At 35.6% G+C, this 26,823-nt stretch overlaps 1 protein-coding gene across 17 annotated transcripts in view; it reads left to right on the top strand.

The window, feature by feature from the left end:
• Positions 1–26,823, top strand: part of FUT8 (fucosyltransferase 8) — a 337,919-nt gene that overhangs the window by 137,688 nt on the left and 173,408 nt on the right. For all 17 annotated transcript variants that reach the window (XM_005890017.2, XM_070377695.1, XM_070377698.1 and 14 more), the window contains one exon: positions 17,062–17,489. In XM_005890017.2, the coding sequence (XP_005890079.1) occupies positions 17,287–17,489 (203 nt within the window). In that variant the 5' untranslated portion in view covers positions 17,062–17,286. The remainder of the gene's footprint in view (positions 1–17,061; positions 17,490–26,823) is intronic.

The raw sequence follows: 26,823 nt of genomic DNA, 5'->3' as shown, positions 1-26,823 counted from the left end.
TAAAAAACTTCTTGATGAAAGTGAAAGTGGAGAGTGAAAAAGTTGGCTTAAAGCTCAACGTTCAGAAAACGAAGATCATGGCATCTGGTCCCATCACTTCATGGGAAATAGGGAAACAGTGGAAACAGTGTCAGACTTTATTTTGGGGGGCTCCAAAATCACTGCAGATGGTGACTGAAGCCATAAAATTGAAAGACGCTTACTCCTTGGAAGGAAAGTTATGACCATCGTAGATAGCATATTGAAAAGCAGAGACATTACTTTGCCAACAAAGGTCCGTCTAGTCAAGGCTATGGTTTTTCCAGGGGTCATGTATGGATGTGAGAGTTGGACTGTGAAGAAAGCTGAGCGCCGAAGAATTGATGCTTTTGAATTGTGGTGTTGGAGAAGACTCTTGAGAGTCCCTTGGACTGCAAGGAGGTCCAACCAGTCCATCCTAAAGGAGATCAGTCCTGGGTGTTCATTGGAAGGAATGATGCTAAAGCTGAAACTCCAGTACTTTGGCCACCTCATGCGAAGAGTTGACTTATTGGAAAAGACTCTGATGCTGGGAGGGATTGGGGGCAGGAGGAAAAGGGGATGACAGAGGATGAGATGGCTGGATGGCATCACCGACTCGATGGACATGTGTTTGAGTGAACTCCAGGAGTTGGTGATGGACAAGGAGGCCTGGCGTGCTCCACTTCATGGGGTCGCAAAGAGTCAGACACAACTGAGCAACTGAACTGACTGACAGTTAAGATAGCCAGCTTGTTACCAGGAAGAGAGCTAGGGCGAGGACAGAAGCTGATATGCCAAGCGGAAAGAATAGATAGATGAAAAGAGTTTTTTGACTATTTCATGGAACAATTGAATTAGTTAACTTTAAATCCATTTTTTAACCAAGTAATTGATTTCCTTATTTTAAACAATTGTTTCTTTGGCTGTGATGGGTCTTCATTGCTGTGTGGGTTTTTCTTTAGTTGTGGTCAATGGGAGCTACTCTCTAGTTGCAGGGCAGGGGTTCTCATTGCGGTGGCTTCTCTTGTTCTGGTGCATGGGCTCTAGGCCTGTGGGCTTCAGTAGTTGTGGTACATGGGTTCAGTAGTGGTGGTGCATGGGTTTAGTTGCTCTTTAGCATGTGGGATCTTCCCAGACCAAGGATTGAATTCGTGTCTCCGGAATTGACAAAGGCGGAATCTTTACCCCTGAACCATCTGGGAAGCCCTGATTTCTTTATTTTTAAAGCCATTTTAAGTTGGATTTTCTCTTACTTTTGTCCTAACATGTCATAATTGATATGTGTTGTCAGGGACTATCCCTGAAAAGAGGGGACATTTAAGTAGAGGTTTGAATTATGAAGAATAAGCTGAAGGGATTGCAGGTCAGGTAGAAGGTACAGCAAGAGTGAAGATCCCATGATAGGTAAGAACTTTACATAGTATTCTGGAAACTGACAGAAGGCTGGAATACCTAGTTTCTATTGAGCAGGGAAAAGATGGTAGTATAATATTTATAAATTGCATTACAGTTTCTAAACCATTTTTACTTATATTATTTAATGTGATATTCACAGTTAAATGAGGTATACTATTATTATAATTTTATATTTTGGTAAACTCCCCATATGTTTATAGCCAGTGATTTATTTGAAATAGTTGTTCTTTCTACTTTATCATGTTGGCATATGAGTATATGTTTTGTCCAGAATCCCCTGGAGAAGGTCATGGAAACCCACTCCAGTATTCTTACCTGGAGAATCCCATGGGCAGAGGAACCTGGTAGGCTACAGTCCATAGGGTCATAGAGTCGAACACGACTGAAGTGACTTAGCACACAGCATATGTTATGTATATATTTGATAACCAGATAAAATGGTAAGATATATGTTTTATTTGAATTTGTTAGTGTTACCACTTTTTGGCAGTACTGATATGTTTAGGGCAGAAGGAACAGATGCCAAGGCGAGTTTTCTGGATCCATTTGAATGGTATAAATTAATTGCATCAGTAAACACAACCTGATGAATTAAGGTGAGTGACATGCTTCTGATAGAAACCATATAAATGTGATTATGTGTTTGCACTTCATAACTAGGAAGGTTAATTTCTAAGATATTAGCTGGTTTTAGTGAATTAATAGAGTATTTTGTGCTCATGTATTCAGGATGCCTGGCATTTTAAATTCATATGTGCATATACTGTGACCTTACTGATAAGTGTACTGTGAAAGCATGATAGATAACTCCGTAAGTAATGAATAAGAATTGAATTTTGTAATCTTGGTAGTTGCTATATGAAAATTTCCTTTTCTTTCCTTTGCTGTTACTCCTCTTTTTCCCTTCCAGGCTTTCCCTTCTCTCCCTTTCTGTCTTCCCTTCCTCTCCTCCTTCTCTCCCTTCATTCCACTTATCAGTTCAGTTATTTAGATTTCAGCTGTCATTAAAGGACCATTTTATGATTCTATTTTTACTTGCTTTTTCCTACTTCTTCCTTAAATTATTTTTTTTTTCTAGTTCCCAATGCAAATTTTTTTTTTTTAAACTTTACAATATTGTATTAGTTTTGCCAAATATCGAAATGAATCCGCCACAGGTATACCTGTGTTCCCCATCCTGAACCCTCCTCCCTCCTCCCTCCCCATACCCTCCCTCTGGGTCGTCCCAGTGCACCAGCCCCAAGCATCCAGTATCGTGCATCGAACCTGGACTGGCGACTCGTTTCATACATGATATTATACATGTTTCAATGCTATTCTCCCAAATCTCCCCACCCTCTCCCTCTCCCACAGAGTCGATAAGACTGATCTATACATCAGTGTCTCTTTTGCTGTCCCGTATACAGGGTTATTGTTACCATCTTTCTAAATTCCATATATATGTGTTAGTATACTGTATTGGTGTTTTTCTTTCTGGCTTACTTCACTCTGTATAATAGGTTCCAGTTTCATCCACCTCATTAGAACTGATTCAAATGTATTCTTTTTAATGGCTGAGTAATACTCCATTGTGTATATGTACCACAGCTTTCTTACCATTCATCTGCTGATGGGCATCTAGGTTGCTTCCATGTCCTGGCTATTATAAACAGTGCTGCGATGAACATTGGGGTACACGTGTCTCTTTCCCTTCTGGTTTCCTCAGTGTGTATGCCCAGCAATGGGATTGCTGGATCATAAGGCAGTTCTATTTCCAGTTTTTTAAGGAATCTCCACACTGTTCTCCATAGTGGCTGTACTAGTTTGCATTCCCACCAACAGTGTAAGAGAGTTCCCTTTTCTCCACACCCTCTCCAGCATTTAAACAAAATGTTATTACTGATCTTTTCACATGTATGGAGAATAGACAGATTTTAGGTAAAATCTTTACTTAATTTGAAAATGAATTAAGATCAGATGAGAATATATTTAAATAAATGGTTGTGAACTTTTGTTAATCTGGAATTGACTTGAATTATATATACATAGGGCTTTTTAAATATTTGTACTTTATAATTGATAATAGCTTTTCTCTAAAAGTTTAATTTGATTTCCTTTTATCAACCTGATGCCTTTAAAATATAACAGTTAAGCTTAACCTTTGCTACATTATAGTAGTCATTCTTTAAATTTGTTGAAAATGATTTTATTTTTCTTTTGAAGTTTTAGGTTTATTCTGTTACATTGATTTACTTTAAGAAGCACTCTGTAACAATGATTTGCTTTTTACTCCTTCAGTTACTAATAAAATCATTCTAAAGATGATAGCTGTCTAAACCATAGTATACCTTTATTATAATCTAAGGAATCATTATTATTTGAATGTTTACGATCCTTTCTTTTGGATTGAGAAGAAGTTAGGTTACTAGGAAGATACAGAAAAGTTTCATTGTAGTTTGTTAGTTTTATAGTTACTTTAGTGGATTCTCATTGTCTTTGAAATGTGTAAAAAATAAAATTTTAACGTTAACAATTGGATTGAAGTTGATCATATCTATAGAATAATTACTTTTGATTTCTTTCATTAAAAGTAAGTATGTATACTGATGATTTTGCTGAGGAAAATCTCATAGAAACTCAAAATGCAAGCAAATAATTTAACCATTTATTGAATTAGCATTCTTCAGTTATTGACATTTTCAGTTATATTCACAAGACAGTTTACATTTTGTTAAAATTTTTCCAATAGATTTTTCAACTCTATTGAAGCACTTCTTACATGAGCAAAATGTACATATAGTAAGTGTACACTTAGATGATTTTTCTTAAATCTGTACTTTCATACAACTGTCATTCCCCCTTTTAATCAGTGGTATGTATGCTCCCTGGCAATCAGTGATCTGATTTTAGTCATTACATGTTAGTTTCTCTGTTCTAGAACTTCATAAATGTGTGTTTTTGTCCCTGGCATCTTTCAACAGGCATATTTTTGAGATTCATCCATGTTGTTATGTAAATCGGTAGTTCCTGTTTGTTAGTCGCTCTGTCATGTCCAGCTGTTTGCGACCCCATAGACTATAGCCTGCCAGGCTCCCCTGTCCATGGAATTCTCCAGGCAAGAATACTGAGTAGCGATTCCTTTCTCTAGGGGATCTTTCCAACCCAGGGATTGAATCCACGTCTCCTGCATTGCGGGCAGATTCTTTACCATCTGAGCTACCAGGGAAGCTAGCTCCTGTTTACTGCAGAATAATATTCCATTATATGAACCTGTTACCTGTTGATTAGGCACTTGGATTTTTTCAAAGTTTGATTCACTGATAAAGTGGCCGTGGTGTCTTCTATAAATATTTGGTGGAATTCACACATAAAGCCATGTGGACCTAGAGTTTTGTTTCTGGGAACGGACATTTACTAATATACATTCATTATCTTTAATAGACATAAGGCTTATGCCTATTCAGGTTATCTATTCTTTCTTGAATAGCAGTTGGCATTGACAATTTGTTTAAGAATTTTATCCATTTCGGGTCTCGTTTTATATATATTGACCCAAAGTTGTTCATAATATTTCATTCCTGTCCTTTTGTAGAATCTGTAATCATGCTTCCCTTTTCATCCCTTATATTGGCAATTTATGTCATCTTTTTTTCCTAGATTAGTTCATCTAGAATATTATTAATTTAATTGATCTTTTCAAGGAACTAGTTTTTAGTTTCATCAATTTTTTTCTTGTATTATTTATCTGTTTTATATTTTATTGATAGAGTTTACATTGGAAAGCTTTTTTGTTGTTGTTCAGTCATTCAGTCGTGTCTGACTCTTTGCTACTTCATGGACTGCAGCACGCCAGGCCTCCCTGTCCATCACCAACTCCCGGAGTTTACCCAAACTCATGTCCATTGAGTTGGTGATGCCATCCAACCATCTCATCCTCTGTTGCCCCCTTCTCCTCCTGCCCTCAATCTTTCCCAGCATCAAGGTCTTTTCCAGTGAATCAGCTCTTTCCATCAGGTGCCAAAGTATTGGAGCTTCAGTTTCAGCCATCTGTCCTCTCAATGAATATTCAGGGTTGATTTACTTTAGGATTAACTGGTTTGATCTTGTAGTCCAAGAGACTCTCAAGAGTCTTCTCCAGCACCACAGTTTGAAAGCATGAATTCTTGGGCTCTCACCCTTCTTTAATGGTCCAAATCTCACATCTGTATGTGACTACTGTAAAAACCATAGCTTTGACTAGACGGACTTTTGTTGGGAAAGTGATGACTCTGCTTTTTAATATGCTGTCTGTGTTTGTTATAGTTTTTCTCCAGGGAGCAGATGTCTTAATCTCATGGCTGCAGTCACCATCTGCAGTGATTTTGGAGCCCAAGAAAATAAAGTCTCTTACTGTTTCCTTTTTTTCTCCATCTACTTGCCATGAAGTGATGGAACCAGATGCCATGATCTTAATTTTTTTTAATGTTGAGTTTTAAGCCAGTTTTTTCACTCTCTTTTTCACTTTCATCGAGAAACTGTTTAGTTCCTCTTCACTTTCTGCCATAAGGGTGGTGTCATCTGCATATCTTAGGTTACTGATATTTCTCCAGGCAATCTTGATTCCAGCTGTGCTTCATCCAGTCCGACCTTTCCCATGGTGTACCCTGCATATAAGTTAAATAAGCAGGGTGAAGCTTTTACCTATTTCACCAAACTTTCAAATGCCTGCCTACTTCTTGAAGTATAATGTAGACTTTAAAACTATATTGTTTTTTCTGCTTGTCATACATACATCTTATGACTTTGTTGTAAACCCTATAATATTTGTCATTTTAGTTTTAAAGAGTCAAATTTATTTTACTTTTGAATCAAATTTATTTTAAGAGATTAAAAATGAGAAAAAATTTCATTTATACTTATTCATACATTTATTCATTGTTTACATTCAAATTTCCATCCACAATCATTTTCTTTCAGTCTGAAAAGCACCCTTTTAAGTATATCTTGTAGTGTGTATCTGTTGGTAACAAGTTCTTTCAGCTTTTGTTTCCAGAAAATGTATTTATTTTGCTTTTATCTTTTAAAATCTTTTTATTTTAGAATTACAGAAAATTTTCAAAGAAAGAGTTTTGATACACTTTTTGTCAAGGTTAGCCTAATGTTATCATTTTACACAGTCATAGTGCATTTGTGAAAAATGATGAGTTAACAAGGTGCAATGTTATTTGCTAGACTACACACTGTATTTGAATTTTACCAGTTTCTCCACGGTGTCCCTTTTCTCTTCCACGATCTAATCCTCAATGCCGTGTCTCCTTAGACTTCTCTAATCTGTGACAGTTTGTTAGTTGCTTCATTTTTTTTTATGACCTTGATAATTTTGAAGAGTATATTAGGGTCAGGTATTAATATTTGGTTGGATGTCTCTTGGTTTGGGGTTTTTTGGTATTTTTCCCATTTTTAGACTGAAATTTGGGCTTGGGGGTTGAATACCACAGAGATAATGTGCCATTCTTCTGTACCAATTAGAGTTGTTTCATCACTGTAAAAAATTTCCCTGAAACCCCTTGGTAATCAGCCCTTACTTACACCTTCTGTCCTTGCCAACAGCTCATCTATTTTTCATTCTGTAGTTTTCTTTTTTCCATAATATCAGATAAATGAATCACACAATATGTGTCTTTTGGTTCTATCTTCCTTCACCTAGCAAAATGTCTTTTTAAGATTCACGCATTTTGTTGAGTGGGCCAATAGTTTGTTCCTTTTTATTGCTGAGTAGTAGCCCTTTGTTTTTGATAGATTATCATTTGTTTTGATAAATGAATGCTCTCATTCACTTATTGAAGGCCATGGTGATTTTCTCTCCAATTTTTGTCTATTTATATATGAAGCTGCTATAAACATTTGTGTAGCAGTTTTTGTGGGAATATGAGGTTTCATTTTTCTTGAGGTGATGCCTAGATAGGAGTGGGAATCCTGGGTAAGTCTATTTTTTACTTTGAAACCTTAAACTTCTTAAAGCAAACATTGGAGAAAATATTTTTACCTTGGATTTGGCATTGAAGTTTTAGATATAATAGCTAAACTACAGTCTATTAAAAATTATATTCAATCAAAAGATTAAATTTTTGCTGCATGCAGGACACTGTTAAAATGCAAAGACAAGTTACAGACTGGTGGAAAACAATTGAAAAGTTACATGTCTGATTATTGACATGTATCACGAATATATAAAGAACTCTTAAATCTCAAATGTAAGCGATCTAATATATAAATGGACAAAACATCTCAATGGACATTTCGCCAAAGGAGCTATATGGATGGAAAATAGGCAGAGGAATAGATGATCACATGCTTAGAGAAATTGAATGCAAATGAAATCTGCATTGAGGCACCACTACACATCTATCAGAATTGCTTTAAAAAATTGAAAATACCAAATGCTGGAGAAATTGCAGAGTACAGAACACTTATTTTTTGCTGGTAACAATTTAGGATGTAAATTAAGGATGAAGAAGTTGCTTTGGAACACAATTTGGCATTTTCTTATAAATGCATGTTTTTCATATGACCCAGCAATCTCAATCCTAGATATTTACCCAAGTTAAATGGAAGATTACAAAAACTTGCTCTTGTGTTTGAAGGTATTGTCAGTGGATAGCAAAGGGTAATTTTGCCATTTCTTTTCATTTCAGCACTTTTTAAAGACATTGTTCTGTTGCCCACTAGCTTGTATTTTTTTCTAAGAAGCCCCTGAAATTCTCTTTGTAGCACCTGTGTATTTTCCCCGTGTGACTAATCTTCTTCTCCAAATTATGGTTTTATTTGTATTTTAAAATACGTTGGAAATTCTGCCTATGCCCGTGACTAAGCTAGTTTTCAATATGTTACTTCAAGTTTGATGATAGGTTTTGTTTTGATAAGTTCGTCCTTCTTCGAACTGAATACCAAAATGGGGGGAATGCCTGTACATTTCCAACTGGCCCCAAAGCGATTAATGTAAATTGTTTTCTTGCTAATGATGATGAGTGACTTTAAAGTTTTAGCACCTGACCAGATTTTAGTTCATGGTGATAGTTACTTTAAGGTGACATGACTGTGCTGAAAGCTGTTAAACACTGTAGTATCTGAAGTGCTGTTAACAGTGGCTGCTTGAAAAAGTTACTTTTTTTTTTAAAGTCAAACTTTCCAATTTTTTTCTTTCTGTATAATTTTCTCTTTGAGTAATTTTTTTTTAAAAAGTGACATATAATATTGTATTAGTTTTAGGTATACAGCATAATGATTTGATACATGTATATTGTGAAATGATTACTGTATGAAATCTGGTTAACATCTGTCACCATATATAGTTACAATATTTTTCTTGTGATGAAGATATTTTCTGTCTGTCTTCAAATTCACTTAACTTTTCTTCTGCAGTGTCTAATATGCTCTTAATCATTACCAGAGAATTTTTTACATTTCTAGATTTTTAAAAAAATTATAGATGTTGCCTTTTTGTTAGTTCGTATTTCTTTCATCAATGTATTCATTTTCTAAAATTTAAATCCTAGCATATATTTTTAGTAATCGTTTTAGGGTCCTTATCTGCTGTTACCATCACTTTGTCTTCTGGGTCTGTTTTAAATTGACTGATTTTCTTCTTGGTTGTGGGCCACATTTTCCTACTTGTTGCCTCATAGAAAAAATATACATTTCTGGAAAAGTAATTCATAATTTTTTCAACCATGTTTCTATTGATGAGCAATTGTGTTATTTCTAGTTTAAAATTGTTGCAAACAGTGTTTTAATGAATACCCTTCTGCTGTGCGTTGTTCACATGTTAAAATTCATCTTAGTATAAATTTCTGCTAGTGGAGTTTCTCATCAAAGGACACGTTTATGCAAATATTTGACATATTATGCCATATTGCCTTTTGCATAGGGTATACATATTTTATATTAAATACTGAATTAGGGTATACATATTTTATATTAAATAAATACTGAATTTAAGTTCAATGCATTATTTTTAAGTTTAGAAGAAAATCCTGTAATGAACATGGTTCATGGCAGAACACACCAGGCTCCTAGAGATTTGGTTCTGTAGCACGTTGTCACAGATTCATCTTTTGCCCTTAACCTTAGTAAAGCCACTTGAATGTAACTCTTGGAAACTTTCACATAGTCAGATGCTAAAAGAAGTAGCTATTGTGGTCATTTTCTTATATTTTGAATATGCGTGTGTGCTAAGTTGCTTGGCGGTGTCCAACTCTTTGCAACCCTGTGGACTATAGCCTGCCAGGCTCCTCTGTCGATGGGATTCTCCAGACAAGAATACTGGAGTGGGTTGCTATTTCCTTCTCCAGATACGCTGAGTATAAGAAAAGTGAATTTGATAGTGTTGTGATAGTACTACATTTTGTTGTTGTCCCTTCTAATGGAATGGTTATTTTTTTAAGAAATTAATTAGGTGATATTGTTTATATTCAGTTTTTTTTTATTTTTTAATTTGATTTTATTTAACTTTACAATATTGTATTGGTTTTGCCATATATCAAAATGAATCTGCTACAGGTATACATGTGTTCCCCATCCTGAACCCTCCTCCCTCCTCCCTCCCGATACCATCCCTCTGGGTCGTCCCAGTGCACCAGCCCCAAGCATCCAGTATCATGCATCGAACCTGGACTGGCAACTGGTTTCATATATGATATTATACATATTTCAATGGCATTCTCCCAAATCATCCCACCCTCTCCCTCTCCCACAGAGTCCAAAAGACTGTTCTTTTTTACTGAATTAATCAGAATAATAATTGCTACAAGAAGAGGCTTTTTTGGGGGCTTGTTTTAGCGACCATACTGCCCTTGCAATTCGAATCCACTAGAATATTATCCTCGAGGGTAGAAATTTTTTGTCTTTCTTGTTATTGCAGAAACTTAAAATTCCTAAGATAGTGAATTACTGCTGCCTTATTTTGGTGCTTGAAGTGCTGGTGTGTTTGCTCTTTTTTCTAGTCACTGCCATCGCCTTTAACAGCCTTTTGAATACCTGTATCAAAGGTGCTCTCTCTCTGTGTTCTTTGTAATTTTTGGTTAGTTGCTGGACAGTGTGAACTTTATATCACTTAGTGTCTGTATTTTATTGTATTTCTTTAAAGAACATTGAGTTTATTTTGATAGGTATTTATTTCCTTTTGGATCACTTTGAGCTTGCTTTTACAGCTTGTTTTTAAGTTTTATTGTGCATCTTGTTAGCATAGCCTTTATTCTGTGGCTGGAGTCATTAGACTTGTCTCATGAACAGATCTGGACTATAGCCCTTGAGCTAAGAACGGACTTTACATTTTCAAACAGTTGTAAAGAAACGAGAATAAAAGCTAAGAATATGTGGTAGAGACTTGTATGTGTCCCACATAGTCTGAGATATTTACTGTCTTGCCCTTTACAGAAAACGTTTTCTGATCTTTGCTCTAAGACTTGCTTAACCCTAACTTATAAGATGTTTTATTTCTTGGCTTTCTATTGAATACCCGAGGTTTTCTGTGATATTTTCATTCTGTTTGATTGGAACTCATATGCCTCCCCTATGTAAAATCTCTGAAAGATGTACAGCTTTCAGCTACATTTAATTTTTCTTTCCCTGGTATTCTTTGCAAGTCTCATGAGGTCTTACTATGCGTGCAGAATTTAGTATCTAGCCGGAGACTGCTGCACATTTCTGGAGCCTTTTCTCTGGGTAGCTGTTTTCATTTTGGTACACTGGCTCACAGATTCCAGCCACCTTACATTCCCTTACCTTTTTTTATTTTAATTATTTATTTTAAAATAAGATAATGTTTTAATGCAATATATTTTTTAACCAAAGTTAAGTTTTAAAAAAATGAGTTGACCATGTATTTCTGGGTTCATTTCTGGACTCTCTATTCTATCCCATTGGTGTCTGTTTTTATGCTATTATCATACTGTGTTTTTTTTTTAACTTTCTATTTATGTATGGCTGAGTCACTCTGTGGTGCACCTGAAACTGTTAAAACATTGTTAATTGGCTATACTCACTAAACTTGTTTTGTCTCTTGTCCTTTCACCTCAGAAAGATAGCTGTGCTTTGCTTGAGTTATCCATTTTTGTCCTAGTGTTCAATAACATTTAGTTAGAAACCTGCAGTGAACATAGGACTTTACATTTGGTTGTTGACCTTCTCTCAGGCATTACAGTCTTGTCTGACCTTTGCCCAATGTCTGAAAACTGTTTTCCTAAATTTTTTTCTTTTTCTTTTAGTTTTCTAGTTGTTTATATGTGAGGACAAATCTAGTACCAGTTATTCTTTCATGGTGAGAAGTAGAAGTTTGTTTCAGTTCAGTTCAGTTGCTCAGTCGTGTCCAACTCTGAGACCCCATGGACTGCAGCATGCCAGGCTTCCCTGTCCATCACCAACTCCCAGAGCTTACTCAAACTCATGTCCATTGAGTTGGTGTTGCCATCCAACCATCTCATCCTCTGTCATCCCCATCTCCTCTCGCCTTCAATCTTTCCCAGCATCAGGGTCTTTTTCCAATGAGTCAGTTCCTCACATCAGGTGCCCAAAGTATCGGAGTTTCAGCTTTAGCATCAGTTCTTTCAATGAAAATTCAGGACTGATTTCCTTTAGGATGGACTCGTTGGATCTCCTTACTGTCCAAGGGACTCTCAAGAGTCTTTTTCAACACCACAGTTCAAAAGCATCAATTCTTCAGCGCTCAGCTTTCTTCACAGTCCAACTCTCACATCCATACATGACCACTGGAAAAACCATAGCCTTGACTAGACGGACCTTTGTTGGCAAAGTAATGTCTCTGTTTTTGAATATGCTATCTAGGTTAGTCATAACTTTCCTTCCAAGGAGTAAGCGTCTTTTAATTTCATGGCTGCAGTCACCATCTGTAGTGATTTTGGAGCCCAGATTAATATTCAGTTCTGTCCTGCATCTTGGATGCCTACCCTGTGTCTCAGACTTTGTACATCTTGCTGGGGACAGAAAAAGTAACATGTAATTTGAAGGCCAGGTACTCAGTCTGGTAGGGAGAGTAGACCTATGTATCATCTATTGCTGCATGACAGATTACCCTAAGACTAAGTGGTTTAGAAAACTTAATCTCTTGGCCAGGAATCCGGCCATGGCTTTAGCTCGATCTTCTGGCTCAGGATCTTTCAAAAACCTGAAATTAAAATGTCAGTCAAGCTGCAGTGGTATCAAGGCTTGACTGGTGGAGAATCCATTTCCAAGTTCACTGACAAGGTTGTTGGCAGGAATCAGTTCCTTTCCACACGGGCCTCTTGACAGGGCAGCTCACAGTGTGGTAGCTTATATCTCTTGTAACCTTATCTCAGAACTGAAATTCTGTCATTTTCACTGTATTCTATTTAAGAAGTAAGTCCTTAGGTCCTGCCCACATTCAGAAGGAGGAGATTACACAAAGATACGGATATAGGACACAAGGATCGTTAATAGCCATTTTAGAAATTGCCTTAATAATCCATGGTATATAAATTGCATAAAATGTTATAATTGTCTATAAAATAATGTTTTATTTTATAAAGGAATAAAGTTTCAGAAGGAAGCCTGACATATTTTGATCCATTTACTATTTTGCAGATGAAGGGTAGTATGTCAGTCTCAAACAGAAATGAATTCATAAATACTTGACAAAAAACCCACTCGAAGAAATCTCAGCAAATGCTATTTATAAATTTTAGTCAGAAATTAGCTCATGTTGTTAATGTTGAAATATTTTTGCTAATAAATTTGAAATACTTTCACTAATAAATTCATTCACAAATTAACTGTCTTTCATATCAAAGGTTGTACATACTTCCTTCAGCTACCCCATTGTCTTTGCAAAGTGAATCTTCTAGATGAGGAAAATTAAGACATAGACAATTATTTTTAATGGCTGAAAGGTAACCATAAGATTGCTGATCTTATTGCTTTTTAGACCAGTTTATTTGAATACTTAAGGGGTGTCTTGTAAAATATATGTTAATAATAATAAACCCTAAAGTTGTTGAATGATTTTATTTTCCTTATAATGGCACTGTCCTCTGCATTCTCCATTCGTATTTGCTTTCTGGGGCATAAAATGCAGTTGAGGTTGATGTGCTCAGATTTTGTATCATAGAGGCACATGCCATTATGACATCTTCACTCACTCATTCATTTATTTATTAAAAAAATATTTGTAATTAAGTTTTAAATACTGTTCTAAGTACTTTGGATATGTCAGTGAACATGGATAAAAATCATTAACATTTTGGTTGCTACAGTTCAAAAATAAACAATAAACATGATAGGTAAGTAAGCATACATTCATTATAGATAAGAAAAAAATTATTTATGTGCTCTTTTAAACCATACTAAGGGAAATCACATAGAAAGGTACTTGGTTTTCAGCTTATTTTTGTTGATCACATTTTAAAAAATATTGATTAAGACAACAAACTTTGGGGAAATATTTTCTCTAAAGACAGAATTAAAATCATGCTTTTAATTAAGAAATGACCATGTTTTGCTCCTACAATAATTTCTTGCTTTTCATATGCAATATCAATATTACTCTAAAGTGCAGTAATTTAATGGGTTTCCGAGGTGGCTCAGCAGTATAGAATCTGCCTGCCGATGCAGGAGTTGCTGCAGACGCAGATTCGATCCTTGGGTCAGAAATATTCCCTGGAGGAGGAAATGGCAAACCACTCCAGTATTCTTGCCTGGAAAATTCCATGGACAGAGGAGCCTGGCGGGCTACAGTCCATGGGGTCACAAAGAGTCAGACACGACTGAGCAACTGAGCACAATTTCTCCTCTTCCATGTAGTAATTTAATATCTTAAATATTTTTGATGGTTTATAAAATCCCAAAGCACTTGGTATGACAAAATTTATGTTTCTGTAAACTTGTTACTGTTCAAATTATTTTATACTTTTGCTGGCTTTGAATATTTATGATAATTGTTATAATTTTAAGTAAAATGTTACAACATATCTTTTATTATTTGTTATTGAGGTGGTTCTTGTTTAGAAAACTCTATACTTTTGTTTACCACATTTGTCTTTATAGGTTAGCTTTTTCTATGAAGGGGAGGATTTAACACTTTTAATGTCTTATTGGAAAAGGTCAGTTTTCATTCCAATCCCAAAGAAAGGCAATGCCAAAGAATGCTCAAACTACCACACAATTGCACTCATCTCACACGCTAGTAAAATAATGCTCAAAATTCTCCAAGCCAGGCTTCAGCAGTATGTGAACCGTGAACTTCCTGATGTTCCAGCTGGTTTTAGAAAAGGCAGAGGAACCAGAGATCAAATTGCCAACATCCGCTGGATCATGGAAAAAACAAGAGAGTTCCAGAAAAACATCTATTTCTGCTTTATTGACTATGCCAAAGCCTTTGACTGTGTGGATCACAATAAACTGTGGACAATTCTGAAAGAGATGGGAATACCAGACCACCTGACCTGCCTCTTGAGAAACCTATATGCAGGTCAGGAAGCAACAGTTAGAAATGGACATGGAACAACAGACTGGTTCCAAATAGGAAAAGGAGTACATCAAGGCTGTATATTGTCACCCTGCTTATTTATCTTATATGCAGAGTACATCATGAGAAACACTGGACTGGAAGAAGCACAAGCTGGAATCAAGATTGCTGGGAGAAATATCAATAACCTCCCCAGATATGCAGATGACACCACCCTTATGGCAGAAAGTGAAGAGGAACTAAAAAGCCTCTTGATGAAAGTGAAAGAGGAGAGTGAAAAAGTTGGCTTAAAGCTCAACATTCAGAAAACAAAGATCATGGCATCTGGTCCCATCACTTCATGGGAAATGGATGGGGAAACAGTGGAAACAGTGTCAGACTTTATTTTGGGGGGCTCCAAAATCACTGCAGATGGTGACTGAAGCCATGAAATTAAAAGACGCTTTCTCCTTGAAAGGAAAGTTATGACCAACCTAGATAGCATATTCAAAAGCAGAGACATTACTTTGCCAACAAAGGTCCGTCTAGTCAAGGCTATGGTTTTTCCAGGGGTCGTGTATGGATGTGAGAGTTAGACTCTGAAGAAAGCTGGGCGCCGAAGAATTGATGCTTTTGAACTGTGGTGTTGGAGAAGACTCTTGAGAGTCCCTTGGCCTGCAAACAGATCCAACCAGTCCATTCTAAAGGAGATCAGTCCTGGGTGTTCATTGGAAGGAATGATGCTAAAGCTGAAACTCCAGTACTTTGGCCACCTCATGCAAAGAGTTGACTCATTGGAAAAGACTCTGATGCTGGGAGGATTGGGGACAGGAGGAGAAGGGGACGACAGAGGATGAGATGGCTGGATGGTGTCACCGACTTGATGGACGTGAGTTTGAGTGAACTCTGGGAGTTGGTGATGGACAGGGAGGCCTGGCATGCTGCGATTCATGGGGTCGCAAAGAGTCGGACACGACTGAGCGACTGAACTGAACTGAATGTCTTATTGGTTTAGCTTAGTATTGAGTAGAATGTATTATAGGTTCAACATATGGTAAGACAACATTTTACAGTGGTGCATGTATTGTCAGACAGTATTATTAACACAAATGTTAATACTTCTTTTGTCAACTTACTGAATTAAATACATCCCTTAGGCCATTAGGGTGGATTTTTTTTTTATTGAGATTTGGGGTTCAAAAGGACAAAAATAGTAGTCATATTCTTTAATTGTTGAAACCGTTTCTTCAACCTTTCTGTCTAGTCTTTCGTAACTATTTAATTAATGGTTAAGCACCCATCACATTGTTTTGTATATAGAAACTATTTCTTTTCTCTCTTCTCTTTTACACGGACCTCTGTACCTGGAAATAAGACTTTTCTTACATAGCTCTGAAATTATCAAATGGTATTAAAGTTATATCTTTGCCTACAGATTTTTTCCTTGGGGAGAAAATTGTTTTGTTTTCAAAAAATTCAAAGCTTAATGATGTAGAAGTGACAAATGAAACCAATAACCTAGCCTGAGAAAGCATATCCATTTTGTAGTAAGATGCACAGTAACTAAAATTTAACTGGTATTAGACTTCTGTTGCAATTGTTGATATTTTAAAATAAATTTGAGGAAGGAATAATCTATCATAATCCATATGAATCTTTGCTTATGATGTTTGGAGTGGTTGCCAGCTATATAATGGCTGTGATAACCTTTACTTGGCTAATTGCATGTCACCTGCAGAATGAAATGGTGTGATGACAGCTGAGCAGTGAGAAGGGGGTGGAGTTGAAATTTTGTAGATATGAATTCACTCATACAGAGAACATGTTTCAGTTTGAGATAATGGAAATATTAGCCCAGAATATGTAGTCGAGTACATTTTGTTTGGTTTTGAGTGGATTTTCAAAGATACAGTCTTTAAATCTCAGTATATGTGCTATATTGCACAGTGATGTTAGAAGGAAAAGTAATAATGGCATTTGGAGGACTTTCAATCTTAGAGCTAATTAATTTATGTTGTAGAGCCTTGATTTAATATGGAGATGTAAAAGCTTTTCCTTTTTTCTTGTTACATTATTTGCTAGCCTGTTGCTGCTGCTGCTAAGTCTATTGGCTACTTAAAACCAATATGTTTCTTTTAACTCCATGAATCTCAGCTTATGCTATTTTACACATCCTAAATACTTTAAATAATTTCTTTCTCTTTCCACAGCATGTAGAGTCCATGAAGCACAGGAAAATAAAACTTCCTACTCATACCACCAGGAGGATCTCTTGAAAAGAGTCACCATAGGACTACAGGAGAGACTAATTTGTCTGAAGCATCATGTGTTGAAACAACGAAGGCTGGAACCTTTGCACTGGTTAGAAACAGAGTGATGATGTTTTTAATTCTTTGAGCTCCAGGACCCCAGGAGAGTGAGTTGAAACTCTGAAAATGCGGCCATGGACTGGTTCCTGGCGTTGGATCATGCTCATTCTTTTTGCCTGGGGGACCTTGCTATTTTATATAGGTGGTCACTTGGTACGAGATAATGACCACCCTGATCACTCTAGTCGAGAACTGTCCAAGATTTTGGCAAAGCTTGAACGCTTAAAACAGCAAAATGAAGACTTGAGGCGAATGGCTGAATCTCTCCGGTAGGTTCTAAGAAACTGGGAAGAATGGTGAAATATTGTACTTTGTTTTTAGGTGCAGGGCTTCAGTCAGATATTAAAAAATTCTTAATGATTTCTATAAACTGCTATTTTTGCAAAAATGTAAATATCTTAGTAAGGTACTTTTTGTACTACTTCTCTATGTAGTTAACATAGAGAATTACTCTAGCAGATCTTGTTTTATATACGAATTTTAGTATAGAAAAACTGCTATTCAATTTGTGTACTTACATTATGTTTCAAATTATCTTCAGAATTTTGATAATTTTAATAAATTAAGCTTTGTATGATTTGAATTAGTCCATATTAAAATGTTCATCATGGACTATAATAAACACATTATAATAATTGAGAGACTAAGTCTAACTGTAACTTATGAAATGAAAAAAATTCATTCTTAAAACAACTGTATCTGGAATCTAGAGATTTATTATAATTGCTACTCTAGTCTATTAAAAAATGTGACAAATATCTGTTAGAAGTCATCAACTTTTGGGAAAAACAAAGTTCTGTATTTTGGGGGGCAAGTGAATGTAGTGTTAAATAGATAATCTCTATATTTGTTTTCAAAGTTATTGAATTTAGAAGTTCTTTAGTATCTTCTCATTCCTCATACTTAAATTTGAAAGTGATTATATATTTAGTGCTTGCTGTCTCTCAAGACAGCAGTCGAAGATTTGAGAAGATGAAAAAGTGAGACTCATCTACAGGTGATAATTGACTCTAAGGGAAGTAGTGTAGAGAAAAAGAATACAAAGTCATTTCTTTTTTGAGAAACAAATAAACTGAGGGGTTGAAAGTGGAAGCATTCCTTTGTGCATAGAGCCTTCAGAGTAATTGGAGAAGGAGAACTGGAGAGAGTGGTGCTGCGGAGGCTGAGGAGCCTTCTACATTTCTACAGCCTTCTACATTTCTACATTCTATGAAGAAATGTTGGTGGCAGCATCATCCACCCTTGGTGCTTCCCTGCCCTCACTGCCCTTCACTCTTTATTTAGAACTCAGTTCTTTCCTTTTGTTTAGTTCCATAACTTTTCTTCACCCTGATATTATTTTTGATCTCTTTATGTTCTTTGGAAAGCTGGGATATGTGTTAAATGAGTTTTACAACAATGAATGAAACATCATCCCTATCATTTGTAGGAGTAGTACCAGTCAGCAAAGTACAAAGTAATCAGGAATTAGAAAGCGAACAGATAACTTTTTGAAATTTGTGTATCATTTTATTTCCTTGTTGAGAAGAGCCAGGGAGGTTCATGGAAAGGATGGTCTTTTCAGTAGAGTCTTACTCATTTGTTATGGGAACCAAAGATTGACAATTAGAAGATAGTAATAATAGCTGACATTTGTTGAGAGTTTATTTTGTGCCAAGTACTGTGCTAAAGACTTTATATGGATTATCTCATTGAATTACACACCTTTTTGATGGGATGCTGGTTCTGATTTTATAACCATTTTACAGATAAGGAATCAACAGAATATTAAGTGATTTAATTTTTCCCAAGATCACAGTTTTCACAAATGATGGCACTTATTTTGAATCCTGGCAGTTTGAGTGGACAGCCAGGGAACTGGTGAATTGTTTTGCCTCTCTGAATAGAGGGGCTTCCCTTGTGGCTTAGCTGGTAAAGAATCCACCTGCAATGTGGAAAACCTGGGTTCGATCCCTGGGTTGGGAAGATACCCTGGAGAATGGAACAGCTACCCATTCCAGTATTCTGGCCTGGAGAATTCCATGGACTAACTGAGTGACTTTCACTTTCACTCTTGAGTAGAAACCAGTGAGAAGTAAATGATTCAGAAATCTCAACTAAACATCTCATGTAGCAAATCAGCAAGAGTAGTTAATTTTGGAGAATCCTTATAGTAAGATCTTATTCTACATTATAGGAATTTTGCTCCTTGAAAAAAGAGTTGCCTCTTAATTTAGACTTATAAAAAATTGCTAATTTCCCCCCTAATTTCAACTTAAGTACTTATATTTCAGTTGGCTTATTTCTAACAGCCAGGCATTAGGTTGGCCAAAAAGTTCGGTCAGGATTTTCTTTCAGATGTCATGGAAACATCCTGAATGAACTTTTTGGCCAATCTAATATTTGTTTCTATTGCAGGAAGGAAAACTTGCTTTAATATGAGTTATTCCTTCTGCAAAATAATCTTTGAGTTTCTTAAGTCACTTTCTTTGTAGTCTTTCACGTTTCTGAAGAATTAAGTTCTCAGCTTCTCAAATGTAGAGACAACTTATAAGAGTGTAGACATTTAATATGTCATGTTATAGCATATATACAATCTGAAAGCACAGATGGAGCAGAGGAGCCTGTATATACACACACACACACAAATAATTTTAAGATAATATGTAATTAATTAGGGAAGAAAACTTCCTCAGGCCTTTCCATCAACTTTATTGATAGGACCATTTGTGTTTTCTCCAAAGAGATTTTATTTATTTTTAAAATTTTTATTTATTTATTTTACTTTACAATATTGTATTGGTTTTGCCATACATCAACATGCATCCACCTCGGGTGTACACGTGTTCCCCGTCCTGAACCCCCCTCCCACCTCCCTCCCCATACCATCCCTCTGGGTCATCCCAGTGCACCAAGAGATTTTATTTTAAAGTCCCTGATATCAGAGGAAGAGCAGTAGAGGTGCTAGTGGCATTGGTTTCTTTTTCTCCCTTTATTGTAATATTTCATACTCAGTTTTCTGTGTCTTTTTTTAATAAGAAAATATGTTCAGAAGGTAGACTATGTAGAATTAATTCGAATGTCTATAAAGCTAGATTATTTTTTTGAGATACAGTATGTGGATTGGAATTAGAAAGTAACCCAGAAGCCTGCATGTGTGCATGCTCAGTCGTGTCAGACTCTTTGCAACCCTATGGACTGTATAGCCCACCAGGCTCCTTTGTCCATGGGATTATCCCTGCAAGAATACTGGAGTAGGTTTCCATTTCCTCTTCCAGGGGATCTTCCTGACCCAGGTATCAAATCTGCATCTCCTGTGTCTCCTACATTGGCAGGTGGATTCTTTACCACTGGAACCACCTAATTCAGATGTCTTGTAAAGTTAGGTTATTTCTTTTAGATACGGTATATGGCTTGAAATTGAAAAGTAAGTCAGAAGTCTGAAACTACAATTTTTAAACATTCAGGACAGTCATTTTTTAAAAGCAGTTGCCCAACCCTCTAGCTTGTGTTTTCTAATCTTGTTGATAGGACTACAAATTTGGGAAAATAATTTGAAGATCATCACTCTGAGGGATACAAATGTTTTAGATCAATGTGGGGAGGTTGCTGTATGTTGTTGTTTTTCAGTCGCTAAGTCATATCTGACTCTTTGCAAGCATGCCAGGCTCTTCTGTCTTCCACTGTCTCCCAGAGTTTGCTCAAATTCATGTCCATTGAATCAGTAATGCTGTCCAACCATCTCATTTTCTGCTGCCCGCTTCTCCTGTTGCCTTCAGTCTTTCCCAGCATCAGGGTCTTTTTCAATGAGTTGGCTCTTCACATCAGGTAGCCAAAGTATTGAAACTTCATGTTCAGCATCAGTCCTTCCAATGAATATTCAGGGTTTATTTCCTTTAGGATTGACTTGATTTGATCCCCTTGCAGTCTAAAGGACTCTCAAGAGTCTTCTCCCAATACCATAGTTCAAAAGCATCATCCTGTGTGTATTTCTGTGTGTATCTGTATATATATTTAATTCTGAATTGTTGATGAATAATTTCTATATGGTAAAATTCACTCCTTTTAGCTGAAATGTCTATGAATTTTGACAGATCCTTACAGTCATGTAACCAGCACCACAATCAAATTATAGAAGAATTCTGTCTCGCTCCAGAATTCTGTTGTTCCCTTTTGTAGTTAAAATTATATTCTACCTTCTGTCCCTGGCATCTAGTGATGTATTTTCTATTCTGTGTTACTTTTCTGTTCCAAAATGTCATATAACTAGAATCATGCAATAGGTAGCCTTTATGTCTTTTTTTTTTTTTTTTCATTTAGCGTGATATATTTGAGATTCATCAGTGCTGCTTTGTGTATTGGTAGTTCATTTTTGAGTAGTATTCCTTAGTATGTTTGTGTCAATGTTGTTGTTGTCTTTGAATGCATTCACCAGTTGAAAGATGTTAATATTTCCATTTTGGGGGCTATTATGAATGAAGCTGTTAAAAGCATTTTTCCTGAGTTTCTGTGTGTGATTTTTTATTTGTCTTGGGTAAATACCTAGGAGTAGAATTGCTGGGTCATGTGTAAGTGCATTTTAACTGTATATAAGAGGCTACCCAAATGTTTTCCAGAGTACTTGAACTATTTTTTATTTCCACCAGCAGTGCTTGAGGGTTACAGCTCTCACCCTTGCTGGCACATGCTGTTGTCAGGTGTTTTTACTTTAGCTGTTTTAATAGATCTGTAGTGTCATCTCATATAGTTTCAGTTTGCATTTCTGTAATGATTAATGATGGTGAGCATTTTTTTATGTGCTTATTTCCTATTCATGTATGTGCTTTGGTGAAGTATCTACTCAGATTTCTTGCTTATTTATAAATTGAGTTATTTGTTTTCTTATTGAATTCTTTTTAAAAACTGGGGTTTCATATATAACAAAATGTATTTTATGTATATATGCATATATATAAAATAAAAATATAGTAGCATAAACCAGTAAACATTTATTTGCTTCTGATTATTCTATTTCAGTTGGCCTCAGCTGGACTGTTTTTCTAATGATATCTGGGATCATTGATGTGGTTGTAGCCATCTGGTGGCTTCATTGTGATTGGGCAGTCTGATGACCTCACAAATGTTTCGTGATTAAGGGACCGTCAGCTGGTTCCCCCTATCTGGCTTCTCTAGAAAGATAGCCCTGGTTTCTTACCTTGCAGTGTTCTAAGCAGGCAAAAGTAGAAATTGCAAATCCTCTTGAGGCCAAGCATGAAAAGTTACACAGTATCACTTCTGCCACATTCTGTTAATCTTTGCAAGTCAAAGGGACTTTCCACATGTAGGGAATAGAAGTAGGAACTGCAAAGAATTTGTAGCCATTTTGACCCACAGTTCTCATCTCTAGATGTAATGTTGAATAGATTAGGTCACATTATAGTGGTCTTAAACAGCCAGAGTTTAGTGTAGGCTTGGTTGATAGATAACAAGAAATCATAATTGGTTTTTCAGCAGAGGAGTGACACTGTGAAAATGGTTGAGGAAGATTTAGATTTTCAGGTAGATTTTGCCTTGTACTTGACTAGAGTGAAATTAACTGGGAAATACAGTATTAATCTAGACATGAGGTGTTGCTGACCTTAATTAATGATTAAATTGCATGGCTTTGGTACCAAGGTACATCTGCTTATTTTCCCATGTTTCCTTAATGCTTTTATCTGGCTTTCCCCAATCATCCTTTTCTTACTTGTTGATTGCCAGCACCTTGAATATAAACGTAATATCTTTCTTTAAAAGCTTATAAGTCATTGCTTTTTAGCATGCCACCCTACAGGAATGCCTTTTCAAATTTCATATTTGTTTTGTCTCAACTTTTACTAATGTGAAGTTGCTCTCAGTTCACAGAATCTTTGCTTCTTATTCTTAGGATTTGAACCCGCCATTCTGCCTCTCAGAGTAGAAATTAGCAGAAAACACCTGGAAAATTACTGAAACTTGTTCTGAAACCCTCTGAGCAGTGAACCTCATTGACAGATATCAGAACTGGACAGAACTTGTAAAATTTAAGGAGTGCTTAATTGAAAGCTTTCCTCTTAATTCCTTATTCTACTTCCATTTATTTTGGGGAGCATAATTTTAAAAAATTCTGTGTGAATCTGTAGCCTTTTTTTTTGGTCTAGGAAAGAAAATATTTCTTCTGGAATTTAGATATTAGCTATAAGCTAAATTTTACAGACCATGAAGGTATAATTAACTTAGAGTATCTGTATTTCTGAGCTACATACTAGTCTCCTCAGTTGGATTAGAGCCAAATCATGAATCTTCCAGTGGAAAAATTTGTCTGATACAACAAAAGAATGAAAAACTGCCATGGGTAGGAAGGAAACTGATGTGGTTTTTCATAGGTCATATCTTACTTCAGTTTGTGAAACTGGTATTAGAAATTGCAGATGCCTTTGTTCCTGTTGGTTGTTTAGAGGATTTGCTGTAGGCAACCTTCTCCCTAAGTGCTTGTCTCATTTGTAAAGAGTGTACTTGTGTTGAGTCGCTCAGTTGTGTACGACTCTTTGTGACCCCATAGACTGTAGCATGCCAGGCTTCCCTGTCCGTCAGCCATCTCCCGGAGTTTGCTCAAACTCATGTTCATTGAGTCGGTGATGCCATCCAACCACTCATCCTCCGTCGTCCCCTTCTCCTCCCGCCTTCAATCTTTCCCAGCATCAGAGTCTTTTTCAATGAGTCAGCTGTATGCATCAGGTAGCCAAAGTATTGGAGCTTCAGCCTTAGCATCAGTCTCTTCCAATGAATAAAGGGTTGATTTCCTTTAGGATTGACTGGTTTGATCTCCTTGCTGTCCAGGGAACTCTCAAGAGTCTTCTCCAGCACCACAGTTCCAAAGCATGAATTGTTTAGTGCTCATCCTTCTTTATGGTCCAACTTTCACATCCATACATGACTACTGGAAAAACCATAGATTTGACTATATGGACCTTTGTCAGAAAAGTGATGTCTCTGCTTTAGAATCTGCTGTCTAGGTTTGTCATAGCTTTTCTGCCAAGGAGCAAGAGTCTTTCCATTAAAAGAGTATACTGATTCTATTCTTATAGAAAGTGAATAGATTGGAGTGTGTAGAGAATCAAGCTATAACCTCCCCACCTTTTTTTTTTTTTTTACTTTTATTTTGGCAATCCTCCATCCATTATTCCTTATGCTATCAAGAATGTCTTACTTTTCCATATGGAAAATATTCCTTTCCTATGTTAGAATATCTTAGTGAGATTTTTAGTCAATATTCCTAGCCTTCTCAGTCTAACAATCAGATGCTTTCTCCCTGGAATTTGTATTAACCTTGTCATATATAGCTGTATTGAATTTGCTAGTGGATTGTTTGCTATGTTAACAAGACATGCTTACCTATAATATTTCCTTCTTACAGTGTCTTTAGGGTTTTAGTATTAAGGTTATATAGAAAAATTTTATTCTCAGAAAGTGTTCATATAAAATTGGAATCCATTCTATTTTATATCTTTGTTAGAATTTCACCAGTGAAGCTGTCTGGGCCTGAAGTCTTTATTTTGGGTGAGCGGGGGGAGGAACATAGGTTGGTTTTTGTAGAGACAGGAGACATGTGGGAAGACTTCAGATTTTACATTTGTTTTTTTTTTAATAGAAATTGGACCATGCGTATTTTCTATTTTTTTTAATGTCAGTTTTGGTAAAATGTATTTTTTAAGAAATATGTCCATTTTATCAAGATTTTCAAATATATTAGCATAAAGCTGTTCATAATTCCTTTTTACTTTTCACCTATAATATCTGTAGTACTGTTTCCTTTTTCATTCTTGATTTGTTTATATTTTCCCCTTTTATCTTGCAGTTTATTGATTTTATTTATTTTTTTGAAGAATTTCTCCTGTTTTTTTCCCTCCCCATTGTATGTTTGTAATTTTATTGATTTCTATTCTTAGTTTGTTAATTTCCTTCTTGTAGTATCTTTGGAGGGTTTTTTTTTTTTCTTTCTGTTTAAAGCTTTTTCAAAAGAATTTTATATTATTCATTTTAAGCCTTGCTTTTTTCCTAACATATGCCTGGAGAGCTATAAATTTCACACTAATCACAGCTGTAGAGAGCACAGTTGCATCTTGCCAATTCTGTCAGTGACTTATTTTAATTGATATTCAGTCAAAAATAGTTTCAAATTTCTTTTGTGATTTTTCTTTTAAACTTGCTAGGTATTTAGGACTGTATTTTAACCCAGTGTCTGTTATAAAGTGCACATTATGTTATTATAATTTTGATATAAATTAATCATATTCCTCTATAATTAACTACATATTTATTCTTTCTAATGTTGTTTATTCCTTCCTGCAGTTTATTTCTTCCATGCTGATCATTTCCCCTCAGTCTGGAGAATATCCTTTAGTATTTTTGGTAGTGCAAATTTGATGGCAATAAATGTTTTTTGATTTTCTTTTTCCGAAAACTTTTAAAACATATGCACTGTTGAGATAATGTTTGCTTGTATACAATTTAATTTGGCACATTAGAATTTAATTTTTTTAGCACTTTAAACATGTCATTCTATTGTTTTCTCACTTACATAGTTTTTGTTGAAAAGTCAGCAATTTTACTTGAAGTTCATCTTTTTCTTTAGCTACTTTTGCATTTTAATTTTTGTCTTGGTGTTATACAAGTTGACCGTGACACCCAGATATAACTTTGTTTTTATCTAGTTTGAAATTCACTGAGCTCAATTCTGAGATTTGATATCATAGGTTTTAGAAAATCCTCAGCTATTACCTCTTTAAATACTGCTTCTAGACTATTCTTTCTCTTTTCTCTTGAAACTCCACTTACACGTATTAGTACATTTCCTTTTATGATGTCTCACATGCCTTTTATGTGTTTTTCACAATCTAATTTGTTTTTGTACTTCATTTTATGTGTTCTGTTTTGAACTGTCTTCCAATTTATTTAATCTGTCTTCTGCACTAATTCTGATGTTAAGCACACCCAATTAGTAATTTTTTATATATTTTGATTCCAAAATATCTAGTTCATTCTTTTTTTTTTTAACTGCTTCAATGACTTTATTTTGATTGATGTTTTAGTTTATCTTTTTTCTCTTTGCTTTCAACCTTTCTGTGTATGATTTCAAAATTTTTTGTAAATTTTCTATTTTTCATCAATATTGTCCATGTTTTTTAAATAATTTCTTTAAGTCATTATTCTAATATAGCTATTATATTGTCTACTAATACCTGGATGATATCTGGATCATTTTTTGTTCATCTTTTCCTATTGGTTATTGGTCAGATTTTTTTCCTCCTTACATGTCCAGGAATTTTTTTTTTTTTTTCCCTTTTTTAAGAATACTAGGGTGGGTTGCCATTTCCCACTTCAGGGGATCTTTATTTTTGTTAGATAGTGTGACAAAATATTTTGAAAATATGTTGTCTAAAAGTAGTTTGGAAATTATGGAAACTTCCCTCTGATATGGATATATTATTTCTGGGACTGTTATGTCATCTAGTGCAATTAGGGATTGAGCTGGGTCATGGCTAAATTAGTAATACTTAGCCCACTTCTTTTTCTTGCTTGTTACTTAGGTGTAAATCTTCCATGCTTTTTAATTGAGGACTTGAT

Source organism: Bos mutus, chromosome 10 (genome assembly GCF_027580195.1).
Source record: "Bos mutus isolate GX-2022 chromosome 10, NWIPB_WYAK_1.1, whole genome shotgun sequence".
Classification (NCBI taxonomy): Eukaryota; Metazoa; Chordata; class Mammalia; order Artiodactyla; family Bovidae; genus Bos; species Bos mutus.
Note: the sequence above shows the minus strand (reverse complement) of the source record. Positions and strands in the feature narration are given on the sequence as shown.